The sequence below is a fragment of the Thalassophryne amazonica genome, chromosome 12, assembly GCF_902500255.1.
Source record: "Thalassophryne amazonica chromosome 12, fThaAma1.1, whole genome shotgun sequence".
Classification (NCBI taxonomy): Eukaryota; Metazoa; Chordata; class Actinopteri; order Batrachoidiformes; family Batrachoididae; genus Thalassophryne; species Thalassophryne amazonica.
Window position 1 is genome coordinate 65,870,815 of NC_047114.1, and position 12,660 is coordinate 65,883,474.

At 40.4% G+C, this 12,660-nt stretch overlaps 1 protein-coding gene across 1 annotated transcript in view; it reads right to left on the minus strand.

Moving 5' to 3' along the window:
- yeats2 (YEATS domain containing 2) overlaps window positions 1–12,660 on the minus strand; it is a 65,779-nt gene that overhangs the window by 2,339 nt on the left and 50,780 nt on the right. The window contains 8 exon segments of the mRNA XM_034182591.1: window positions 2,332–2,405; window positions 2,678–2,752; window positions 2,935–3,170; window positions 6,167–6,371; window positions 10,724–10,803; window positions 10,900–10,976; window positions 11,219–11,360; window positions 11,829–11,957. Coding sequence (XP_034038482.1) covers window positions 2,332–2,405; window positions 2,678–2,752; window positions 2,935–3,170; window positions 6,167–6,371; window positions 10,724–10,803; window positions 10,900–10,976; window positions 11,219–11,360; window positions 11,829–11,957 — 1,018 coding nt within the window.

Below are 12,660 nucleotides of genomic sequence, written 5' to 3' on the forward strand. Positions count from 1 at the left end.
ACCTCCTGACCTGCAGTGTGGGGGCCCCCAGGGGACGGTCCTCGCGCCCTTCCTCTTCACTCTTTACACTGCAGACTTCAGACACAACACAGACAGCTGTGTCCTGCAGAAGTTCTCCGACGACTCCGCCGTCACAGGACTTATTATGGACGACGATGACGCGGAGTACAGAGGACTAACGCAGGACTTTGTGGACTGGTGTCAGAGGAATCACCTCCTCATCAATGCGGAGAAGACCAAGAAGATGGTGGTGGAATTCAGACGCCGCCCCACTACACTCCCCCCAGTGAACATCCAGGGAAGGGACATTGAGAGAGTGGACTCGTAAGTACCTGGGTGTTCATCTGAACAACAAACTGGACTGGACTCACAACATGGACACACTTTGCAGGAAGGGTCAGAGCTGCCTCTACCTCCTGAGGAGGCTGAGGTCTTTTGGAGTGAGGGGGCCACTCCTGAGGACCTTCTATGACTCTGTGGTGGCTTCAGCCATCCTGTACGGTGTGGTCTACTGAAGCAGCAGCATCACAAAGAGGGACAGGAAAAGACTGGATAAGATCATCAGGAAATCCTGCTCTGTCCTGGGCTGTCCTCTGGACTCTGTGCAGGAGGTGGGGGACAGGAGGGTCCTGGCTAAACTTAAATCTATGCTGGACCACCCCCTGTAGGACGTTCTGTCTGCTCTGGAGAGCAGTTTCAGTGACAGACTCATCCACCCTCGCTGTGTGAGGGAGAGATTCCGCAGATCATTTCTCCCGGCTGCTGTGAGACTGTACAATGAACAATGCTAGTACTGTGGTAACCGTAGTAACCAGGACAATAATCATGTCATTACCTGCTGTATTTATTAGGTGCAATAATTTAACTTATGGTGCAAACTCAAGTCACTTTACCTACTATATTTTAACCTGTCCATATTGTAAATATCAGAGTAACTTATCGTACATATCACGCTGAAGTCACTTTATCTGATCACTTTTACATCCCGACAGTGTACATCATCCCGGCAGTGCAGCATTGAACTGAACAATGGTAGCCTTAGCGTTACCCAGCACTCAATGCTTTTTTTAGTTCTTGTTTTTTAGGGGATACTTGTCTGTTTTATTGCATGCCCTTCTGTCTATTCCTACTGTTCTATGCTGCGATGTGACACTGAAATTTCCCCAATGAGGGATGAATAAAGGCTTTTCTTATTGAAATATATTCGGCTTTATAAATAGTTGCGGGTCAGCAGCAGGTTGCTGTGTTATACACTATCAAGTGCCAAAACGTATTCTGCAGACACTGAAGGTGAAAAGGTCACCACAAACATCACCTAGAGAGAGCAATGTGTTTACAAGTAGAATTTTACGAGACCTTTTAGGACATTAGGACTTTGAATAGTTGGTGATCTAATGCTGGGGCACCCAGGGACGTGTGTTGGTTCTATTTTGACCTTTCAAGTCAAAAAATAAATATCACAACATCCATGGAAACTTTTCAGACTGCTCAGGCAGTATCTGCTGCTGCCTCTTAACATTTAACAATGTTAAAAAACATTCTATACTCTATGTATATATATTCTAAACTGCACCTTGATTTACATTAACATTAAAATGAGCCTGCTCTTGGTGATGACGCTTGTTTGGCTAGAAGACAGAAAACAAGTTTTCTGGCACAAAAACACTTTTTGGTGTGTTAATATATATGCAAAATGTAAAGTAAATGCTTCTCGTGATATCCGTTATTTTATTTGGAGAAAGAAATAAATCTGTGAGAGAATGGTAGAATTATGTGGGCCTTCTCTTGTCCGCCCTCAACCAATCTCTGTGTCCTAAGATTGGATAGGAACCTACCACCTGTCATTTAACAAATTTTTGTGGGAGTGATGCATAACAGCTCAAGAAAACACAATCGTAGATACGGTCTGAAAACTATTATACAGATTTTTGCCAATGTACAGGAAAACACATAAAATGTGGAAATAAAATACACTTAAGCTGAAAATTTTCCCAATATACACAGACTCATTCAAATAGTGGTCTGTGAAGATTTGGAAAATGGAAGGCCACGCTAGGTTGAGCAGCTCCAGTCCTATTCAATGATCGCTTCGCACCATTTCAGCAATTTTGAACAACAGACAGAAAGACAAGCGGAGGCCATTGGGCTGTCCTCCTTTTCCACTCTATGTTGGGACATAATTGTCTATACTTAAAGGTTTTGTTGTAAATAAATAAGAATCTTCTTGAGTATCCAGCTGGTAGTCTGGTCACATCCTACACACGACAAGTGAAGTGAAACAACAAAAAATAACAAATATGCGCCATGTTATGAGGAGGCTGTTTGTCTCACCTGTTCTGGGATGATTTGGTGTAAGCTCCAGCCAGAGCTTCTCTCAGGATGTCACTGGCTAACTGTTCTGTAGCCTGCAGAACACACACAAACACACACACACACACACACACACACACACACACACACACACACACACACACACACACACACACACACACACACACACACACACACACACACACACACACACACACACACAATCAGTCATAAAGAAACTCATTCTATAAATGGCACAAGTTGAATCTTAGAACATTAACCATTCTAGTCAAGAGGATGTGGGGCAAGGATGACACAGTATTTTTTTTTTTATTTAAATTTGGCCTTGGCCCATATAGCAACCGACCTTCAGAATCATGGCTTCAACCACCGAACTGAATACATTCTTCTCCACTTCCACCGGTTGGAAGGTCACCCCGATCTGAGTGAAAGAGATGTAAGTGAAAGGAGGAGTCATGGTGTAAAAGTCGACTTCTAACTGCTATTTGATGCAAACAGTAAAAGACAATCAGCCTCCTGTCAACAGAACACAAATACTACTAGTAACGTGAACATTGTAGTTGAGCTCCATCCCATCTCACAAAACCCAGAGGAGGTCCTGACCTGCTGAGCTGTTTCACTGACAAACTGAGCGGACAGGCAGGGGCAGAGGAAGAACTTGGGCTCAGAATCAGAGTCTTGCTCCTCCTCTTTGAGCTTTAGCTTCTGGCAGGCTGGAGTCACAGTGGTGATGTCCACAATTTCATTGTCTGTATCTTCTGGTTCGGTCTTCAGCAGGGTTTGCACCTGCTCCAGCCGCAGCACCAGCTCCTCACAGCCACTCAGGGTGGACGGGCACTCTGTGGAGAGAGACTCACATCAGCATTTATCGCATCATTACACACACAGCAGCAGCAGCAGTGATGACAAAACTGCAACTGCTTTGGTGCTTCACTCAGATCACAGCCACCTGAGCTGTAGGATTAAAGGAAGGAACAACAACAAGAGCTGATTGAATCTGTCAAACAAGAGGCATGTCCTGCTAAGTTACAGGGTTCCTCGTGCACGTACATAGCATACAGACCAGCGACTGCAGCCTTTCAAAATAAATTCCAAAAACAGTGTGATCACAGTTCACTCACTTGCGTTTTAATCTTTAAACACCTAATCACCTGTAACATTCTGAAGCATTCGTGTTGAGTCAGTCTCCATTCAACACATCTCATGACATCTTTGTTTTAACATGGACTCAAGGACATTTTTTTAATGTGGTTTTCAAGATACTATGGGCCAAACTTTCAAGTTAGCCGTCACTAATTTGTGGAAGTAATGAAATGTTTGGTACTATTCCGAGTCACACACTCAGACAACAGCTGCTTGTAATTTCCCACAATCCACCCAGAATCTTCTAACCACCCAGCAGATGGCAGAGACATCTATGAGATATTACGCAGGCAAAACAAAGCATTTTTGATTGATCTGGTTCATCAAGGTTCACTAGATTCAGCGTGCATGTTCTTTTAATGTGGTGACTGAAAAGATGAAAGCATTTACTGTTTTTGAGTTATTGCCTACAAACCACAAACTAACTCGTCTACATTTTTGCTGTACAAGAACTACACTGTTACCAGTCCAGGGAAAATCAGTCTTTTAATTTGTACATTTTCCCCATCTTTATTTGTGGATTTGCACTGTGCAGTGAGCTCCTTCAGACCTGCAGAATGCTGTCAGTTCAATAAGTACGAGCCGCTGAAGTACTCCACCAGAGGAAAAGGTACACTGAGCCAAACGACAAAGGAGTTAGAAGACAGACAGAAATGTATATGTTTGGCAAATGGGTTGAAGGCCTGATTGAGGACCACTAATACTCTTCAAGCTCTATGTAGGTGCTGAACATGAGTGTACCAGAGGGTACATTGCTCGAGATACAGATTCAGCACATAAAACTATAAAATGAGTATTTAACCAATATTTAAGTATTAATATAAGATCCTTTACAGAGACTAAAGGTTGGTTCATGTCCCCCAGACAGAGAAACACAGCCAAAATACACAACACACACCCTGCTTTTGACACTGAAAGTAGGGATCAGGTTCCAGTTTTGGTTTGGTAAGCTATTTTTTGTTTTTGTTTTTTACATCAGAATCAGAATAGCTTTTACTCACCAAGTAGCCACAGAATACAAGGATTTTTTTGACTTCGGTTTGTGCTTATGTTTGTGTTTATACATGCTGCACTCTCTCTGTACAGCATGTATAAATATACACTCAACACTGAATAATTCACAGTAATAAAGTGTGCAAATGAAATGTGCAAGTAAAATAAAATGTGCAATAAGAGGGAAAAAAACAGACAAAAAGATTGAAGTTAAGTTGTACACAGGGTTGGGTATTGAAAACTGGTTCTTTTTGAGAATCATTAAGAAATTATTCGATCCACTGGTATCAATAGCCTTTTTAATTAACAATTCCCTTATCGGGCCTTCAAAGCGGCCGTTGTTTTTGAGGGTGTTTATCGGGAAAATGATCATTTCATCAACCGCTTTTGCAGCAGCTCTACTTGAAGCTTGAAGAAACGAAGCAGTGCTCCGACTCGCTGCTTCGTTTGTTCTTTGCTTCGCTGCTTTTCAGAAGCGGCAAGTCCGCTCCTTAACCCCTCTCAAAGCCATTTAAGGATGTCAATTGTGAGTCACTTTTGTGACGATTAAAGTCACTAACTGGGACTCTTGTCTTGTTGTGGGCAAGAAACGAGAATCGTCCTCTGTTCTGTTCACACTGCTCCAAACGATGCGCCGCTCTCTGTGCCGAGTCAAGTTAGAAAGATAGCGTCCGGCCGGAATTAATAACTTCAAAGCAAAACACCGTTTTAAATGAAATGACACCTCTTTCCAAACACTGTAACACAGACAACAAACTACAACAGACTGAAACGTTTTTTTTTTTCCTCCCAAAATGAAACATCCTGCATTCTTTATGAATTACATTGATTTTGACTTGCAGTGCAGCCACCTGAGCTCAGCTCAGATGGAGTCTCATTAATGTCTGAAAGGAAATGCTTTTGACAAAAACTACAGATTTTGTTTATTTTATGTCCAGAGATCAAGGACCCAGTGACGAATTTTATATTTATTTACTTTAAGACTCAATAAAATGTTGTCGACATAGAAAACCTGTAAAGCCTACTTTTAATACACAGAAAATTTACAGAAGGTATCGATAACGGAATCAATAACGAATCGGCTCGATAAGCGGAATCGACATCGATAAAATCTTATCAATACCCATCCCTAGTTGTACATGAGGTATATCTCCATGTTTTATTGTGAAGGACACTGAGGAACTGCTGACATTGCAAACATCTCACAAATACTACTTAAAAGTTCCAACATCTGCACAATTGTCCACATATACAGTGGTGAAGCAGCACAACTGTATGTTTATATTTCAGTTAAGGACCAACTTTGTTTGGTTTAGTTAATCCTGCAAGTACCCAACAAACAGATAGACAGGCAAACACCTTATCTCTATGGTGGAGGCAGCAATAACAATGTCAAAACACACATTCACACACACAAAAAAAAAGAAACTTGAGAAAATCACAGACAAGAAAAGCAGATTTTACACGGTGTGGCTCCAGGAAGCTCTGGCTGCTTTACGATGCACATCGAATAGCAAACACACCGAGACCAACTAGTACCTGCAGAAACACTTAAACCCACACTGACGGGAAACTATTGATCTGCTTTTAGCTGCTAAGAAAAGAGCCACACCACGACTTCACAAACCACAGCAAATTATCTTCCTGTAAAAGCTATATGCACTAAAGCGAGCACATGCACGCGCATACACAAACTCACCAGGCTCGTTGTCTATCTGTGTGAGGATGTCCTCGATGGACTCGTCATCATTTTTCCGTTGGGGCTCTGGGTCAGGTGGGGTGTAGCCTCTCTGCCGGCACCACTGCACCACCTCTCTTGTCTTTGGAGGAGAGAGGGCCTGCAGGCGGGGCGAGCGGTCCAAAACATCTTGGATAACCCGCTTTACTGCAACGGCTCGCTGAAGCTACATGGAGACATTATAATGTCCATTATAATGTTACGTTAAAGTGCAAATTAGGCCACAAAGCTTTGAGATCATCTGATTAGCATTTTGTGACTGCACAGCTCTGACAGGGATCAATACGTTCCGACCCAGTAAGAGATACTTCCCAGCCTACTCATCTTTCTCTTAATACCATCCATCCATCCATAAATCCATCCATTTTCTTCCGCTTTATCCGGTTGGGTCGCGGGGGCAGCAGCTCAAGCAAAGCCGCCCAGCCCTCCCGATCCACACACACCTCCCCCAGCTCCTCCTCTCTTAATACTCTACAAGTAAATTAGTGATGTGTAGATATAAATATCCACGTCTGACCAAAACCTTTTAAGCCATACAAAAAGAGAACAGGGAAAAAAAACACAGGTTGGTCTGTATGAGCCACCGATGAACCCATTAGGAACAACTGCAAAGAGACAACCAGGCTGAGATGCACATCTGATGGGAAGACATGAGGTGAGCAGAAACTGGACTGAGTCAGGGGTCCAGAGACAGATTACAAAGACAACCAAATTGCAAACAATATAAATTATTACTGACAACACAAACACCCTAGACCTGGATTATTAAAGACATGAGTGCAGCCACTCTGACATCATGACGGATTTAAGAATCAGCCTTTACTTGAAGAAATCAGTCTGAATGCTCCCAAAAAAAGGTGTAAATGTAGAGCTGCAACTCTTGATTTTTTTTTTTTTGCCACTAATTAATCTGTGGATTAATTTTTGGATTAATCAATTCATCAAACGCATATTCTACTATTAATTCATGATTAGTTGGATAATCATTTGGGCAATTCCACCATGACGTTACATTTGTAAGGAGTCTGAGCCATTTCAACCAGTCTCAGTCTTTAACCAGTTGAAGCCATAAATCCCTAATCTTGCATGCGGGTATAGTTAAGATCTTGAGGTATTTAGACAAGAAAGAAAAGATATTCAGTCACCTCAAAAACTGATATCTAAGAAAGTAAAAAACAAACAAACAAACAAAAAAAAAGACTTGTTTAAAGAAAATTTGACTTAATTTTTTGTCTAAATAGAAAAATAATCTTGTCAAACATTTTTTTTTACCTAAGAACAAATGTCTTATTTTTAAGTTTTTTCCAGCCAAAATCAAGCTGTATTTAACTAGTAACAAGGAAAGGCAATTGAAATTTGAATTCAAATCAACCAGGCAAAGGAACAAGATTGTTTTCCTTATTTAAGACAGAGGCTAATCTTAAAATAAGAATTCTGTCCAGTTTTAAGGCACATTGTGATTATTCGGTGCCTAGACAGTTTGCTAGTTTTGAGAAATCTACCAAGTAAATTTTTCTTACCCCACTAGCAGATTTTTTATTTATTTATTTCTGAAAAATTCCATGTGATAGATGTTACAAGATGGACGTTACAGCTGATTCATTAGCATGACTTGTAGATAAAAAGATGTATTCTGAAACATTTTACTGCTTTGCTTATACCCCCATCATATTAGAGGCCAAGTGGTGTCCAAATGAAAGTTTAGCGCACATTCCGGAAGTGTTGAGGTGCATTCGAGGACATCGGACAGCATTATGAGAGCAGTCTAAACAGTCGGGCAGATTCCTGCCACTGCCCTGAATGTTTTGCACATGTGCAAAACAGTCGAGGTGCAGTCAAGTTGGAAAAATATCGAACGCTGGTCGGACTGCAGACTGACCGCAATCTAAATAATCGTACGGCATGAAAACGGTCTTCGAAGCATTCTGACCATGTTCAAGGGGCGGTTCAAAATTGATCGGCCATTTCGAATCCTGGCCAAATGTCCTGTGCCTGAACGCACCACGAACGCATCTCCAGTGCTCCTGGATTATTTTCTCCACCTGCAATCGGACCGCACTCGTACGGCAATGTGAGTGCATTCGTCATATTCTCACTGCATTCTGACAGCTGTCTGGGTAATCCTAATGTGTTCCACCTACATTTATACTGCGTTCAGGAGCTTAATGTGCATGGTGTGTGCACGAATCATTTGGGGCGGGTCGCAGCGCAGTCTGTGTAGTCGGACGGCTGTCTATCACAATTCGTATTCCCTCGCAGATGTGGCACGAATTATGGCTTTTTTGACATTCCGCCTGGGTCGGTTTGATTCGTGCTAAGTGTGACAGGGCCCTTAAGAAAAGATTAGATAATCCAATTATTGACGATTTTACATCAAGTTACACCCTTTCCTGCATTTCTGGGTTTAAAAAGGTTTTAGAAAATCTGAACAAACGGTTTCCACTCCCCCTACATGCCTGACCTTTCATGAAATGCATTTTATAACATATCTCAAATCAAAAAATCAACCATAAACAAATTAGCAAAAATTGATAACCAACTAATTTAACTAATTATTTAACAGTCAAAATTCATGTGGGAAATGGATATTTCCTAATGAATTCAACTTGTATTGTAAAGTTGAGAAAAAGCCTTTATTTTACAATAACTAAATAAATAAATAAATAACAACATTAAACACAATATAAAGTGCCACAAATTAAAAAGGCATCTATGAAAAGAAAGAAAGAAACAAACAAACTTGAAACGAACAACCTCACAAACAGCTTTGCCTCTTCCCAAGAGGCTAAAATAAAATAAAATCAGTGACATTTTTACATGAACTCTATGACTGACAGAATTGTGGCGTATTTTATTTTTTGCCAAAGGCAGACGACATGCTAATGACAAACTTATCATGATGATATGCAAATGCCAGAAAATGGTGTTGTTGTGCAGTACAGATAACCGTTAACAGGTGTTTAGAGGGAAATATGTTGTGTGCAAAATGTATGTTTTCTCTAAAAGGAAACTATAAGGTCAGAATTTGGATTTAAGGGTGTAATTTGAGTAAAGCACTTAATTTTTGAAGAAAATGAACATACTGGTGAAAAATGGTGATAATTTGGGTTTTGCAGGAGGGGAAAATGTCCATGACAACAGGCCTGATGACCCAGAGTTGAACTCTCAGGCCTGGTGATTTTCCATGAAGTGTCTCCTCACATCTGCATAATGCTGGACAAATGATATCATTTTTATTCGTGTACGATTTGCTAATTTTGGAAAGTCCACCCACTTGGGGTGGAGGCACTGACCCCTGAACTGTTTAAAAGTGGCTGTCTTTTCGAAGTCTCCATCATAGAATAATTTCAAATTTACCTCATCACAAAAATTAAGGTCTAATTAGCAAAACAGTTGATTACTGTTGTGACCAATGTCAGACAGACTGGGGGTGTTTGTTGTTTATCTGCAAATCAAAAAAAAAAAAAAAAATTGTTGACATTGTTGTACAGCATAATGGGAAAGGAAATCCAATATCTGGTCCATTAGTATTTGGGCAGTAAGATGATTTTTATAACTTTGCCTCTGTACACCAACACAATGAATTTGAAATAAAACAATCCATATGAGCTTGTAGTGAAGACTTTAGGCTTTAATTCAAGGCCTTGAACAGAAAATATTGCATGAACCATTTAGGAATTACAGTCATTTTAATACTTGTAGCCTCCATCTACAGAGCCATTAAGTAATTGGATAAAAAAAATATACTGATTACCCTGTGATAGATGGGTGTCCTGTCCATTGTGTACCCTGCCTCACGCCCTATGACTGTTGTGATAGGCTCCATTTCTAGCGCCCCCCAACCCTTAATTGGAGTAAGCAGGTATAGAAAATAGATGGAAATATAAGGATTATTTTTAATCCAAGTCATTTTTTTTATAACCAGTTTTCTTTAGACAAGTCATGGGACAGATATATCAACATTTCCAAGTCTACGTATAACTCTAACACTAAATGCAACAGTATGTCACACCCCATAACTTAGGCGACAAGCTGTAAAGCCTAGCAGATGCTTGTGATGCAGATAAAGTCATGCTATGAGAAGCTTGGAGATGGCCATGGAGTCATACAGCAGAAATGTGCCTTGCTGTGAAGCTCTCTTCTGACCAACGGAATGTCGACCTCCCACATTTAGCTCTGCTGGCTACTGTCATTACACAGCTACAGGAGGTAATCCAAACCTCGACTGAAAATATTCTGGCTGTTAGAATTCGCAATAAACTGCATGCATGTTCATCTAAAATGAGAACTTTGCACACCACAAAATGGCAACATTTTTAAAAGGATGAGCCAGAACTTGGCTGAAATTGCTAATAGGTTGCCTGGCGTGAAGCGTAGGGCCTTGTCGTTTCAAGACATGAGACTGACTTGACAGGGATTTTGTCACAGTGAGAGTTTATCAGGTTGCACTTTTACAGTGCTTTGGTAGTCTCATTATTCATGACCACATAGAAAAGACACAAAACACAACCCCGTTACCTCTGACGCTCTGCGCTTTCCAATGTTCCAGGAATAATACTGCTCTGTGGAAGAGGCACAGAACGGATGGGAGTCTTCAGCTAAAAGAGAAAGAATTAAACCATTTAACTCATGCCAGATTGACAGGGATGTTTGGTTTTTTATATAAGGTGTTTGTCTTTTTACTGCTTGCTTACTCTTATTTGGCACAATCAGAGGGAACTTCTTCACCACAGCTGTCAGCAGCTGCATCATGGTCTCTATGTGCTCAGTACTAATGGGAATGCAATCACAAAGATAAGGATTAACACCACCAAAAATAAAAAACAAAAACAACTGCTATGTGATAGCTTTAATAAAATAGCTTTACTGATCTTCATGGTGGACACATTAATCATAACATCGTAATATAAATTATGCAATGATGCTGGAGTACGCTGATAACTAGCTGCAAAGACTTGCCAAATGCCAAAACAGACTTCCTGAAAACAAAATCATCACTCCTGTTGTCCTTACTTGATGAGGTCATGTGTTGAATTATCCAGCCCTTGCTCTTGCTTGACAGCAGTCATGGTTGAGGCACCGTGTACAATGCTGAGAGCAGAAGCGGTCACCGGTGGCACCAGGCCAGCTGTGCCAGCACCTGGCTCCATCTTTACTGTTAAAGATACACATCACAACAAATGAAAAATTTGATTAAAACATGTATTTTGTCTCATGTGCAGAGAGAATGTGCAATGATGGATTTTTTTTTTTTTTTTGCAAGAATACATTGCAGCTAGAGCCACAAAGCAAACCTCAGTACATTTTGCACTACTTGACTGCACATTTAAAGTGCACACATTACACATGCATATATCAAATATTAATTTATATAGTATAACATAGTATAACTAGTTTAGGCCAGTGGTTCTCAAACTGCAGTACAAATGCCACCAGTGTTTCATCAAACACTGCAGTACAAAACCAAATCTGTCAGGAAATGTCTGCAGGGAGAATAAGACGAACTGAAACAGAATGACACCCAAGCTTACCTTTGGCAGTTTGGAGGAAAATTATAAACTGGGAATGAAGAAGGATAGCTGAATGAAGAGAGGAGAGTAAAGTGTGGATGGACCTGTCTCACCTTGTGCCAAAGACACAGCAAGTGAGGTGGCAGCCTGGCCACCAGGACCTGGAGAGGCTCCGGCTCCACCTGCTCCTGGGGTGGTGCTGACAGATGAAGGAGTACTGGAGACTGGGCCTTTAGACACAACTATATACAACAGAGTACACGATGGGTCACTGTCCCAATAGGCAAACAGGTTTACCAGGTGATATGTAAATAAAATACAAGTAGCAGCTTGCTAGCAAGAAAGGAAATAATACACAAACCAACAGAAAATATAGCATGTGCCATACTTAACAGAGCATTTCTAATTGATTCATTTAAGTTTTTCTTCAAAAATCGTCTTCACTAAAAATTCTTCTGTTTAACTGACAAGTTATCTACATAATTGCCACATTGCTAGCTCAACGTGTAATTTACATTGCTCAGTATTGCTCAGTAAGTTTATATGTAGACTGCAGGGGTCCCGGAATAATCTCATTATGCAGTTGACCAATCCCAGGTGCAGTTCTGTTAGATACCAATCCCATGTGTGGAAACACTGGTATTTGTGCCTTTTATAGAATGTGTATGCACTTTTTTAATGGCATTTTTTACTGCTTCTATTTATTAGATGCCTTTTTATTGAATTTGCATAAGCACTTTTTTATGTATGTATGTATTTATGTGTGTGTACATGTGTGTGTGTGTATGTATGTATGTATATATGTATATGTATATATATACGTATATGTGTGTGTATGTGTATATATATTTATTTATTTGGGGTTTTTTTTTATATTATGTGATAAAACACCTTTTCTTATACTATATATTTGCTTTATGTTTTGTATGTGATGGTATGTCTATT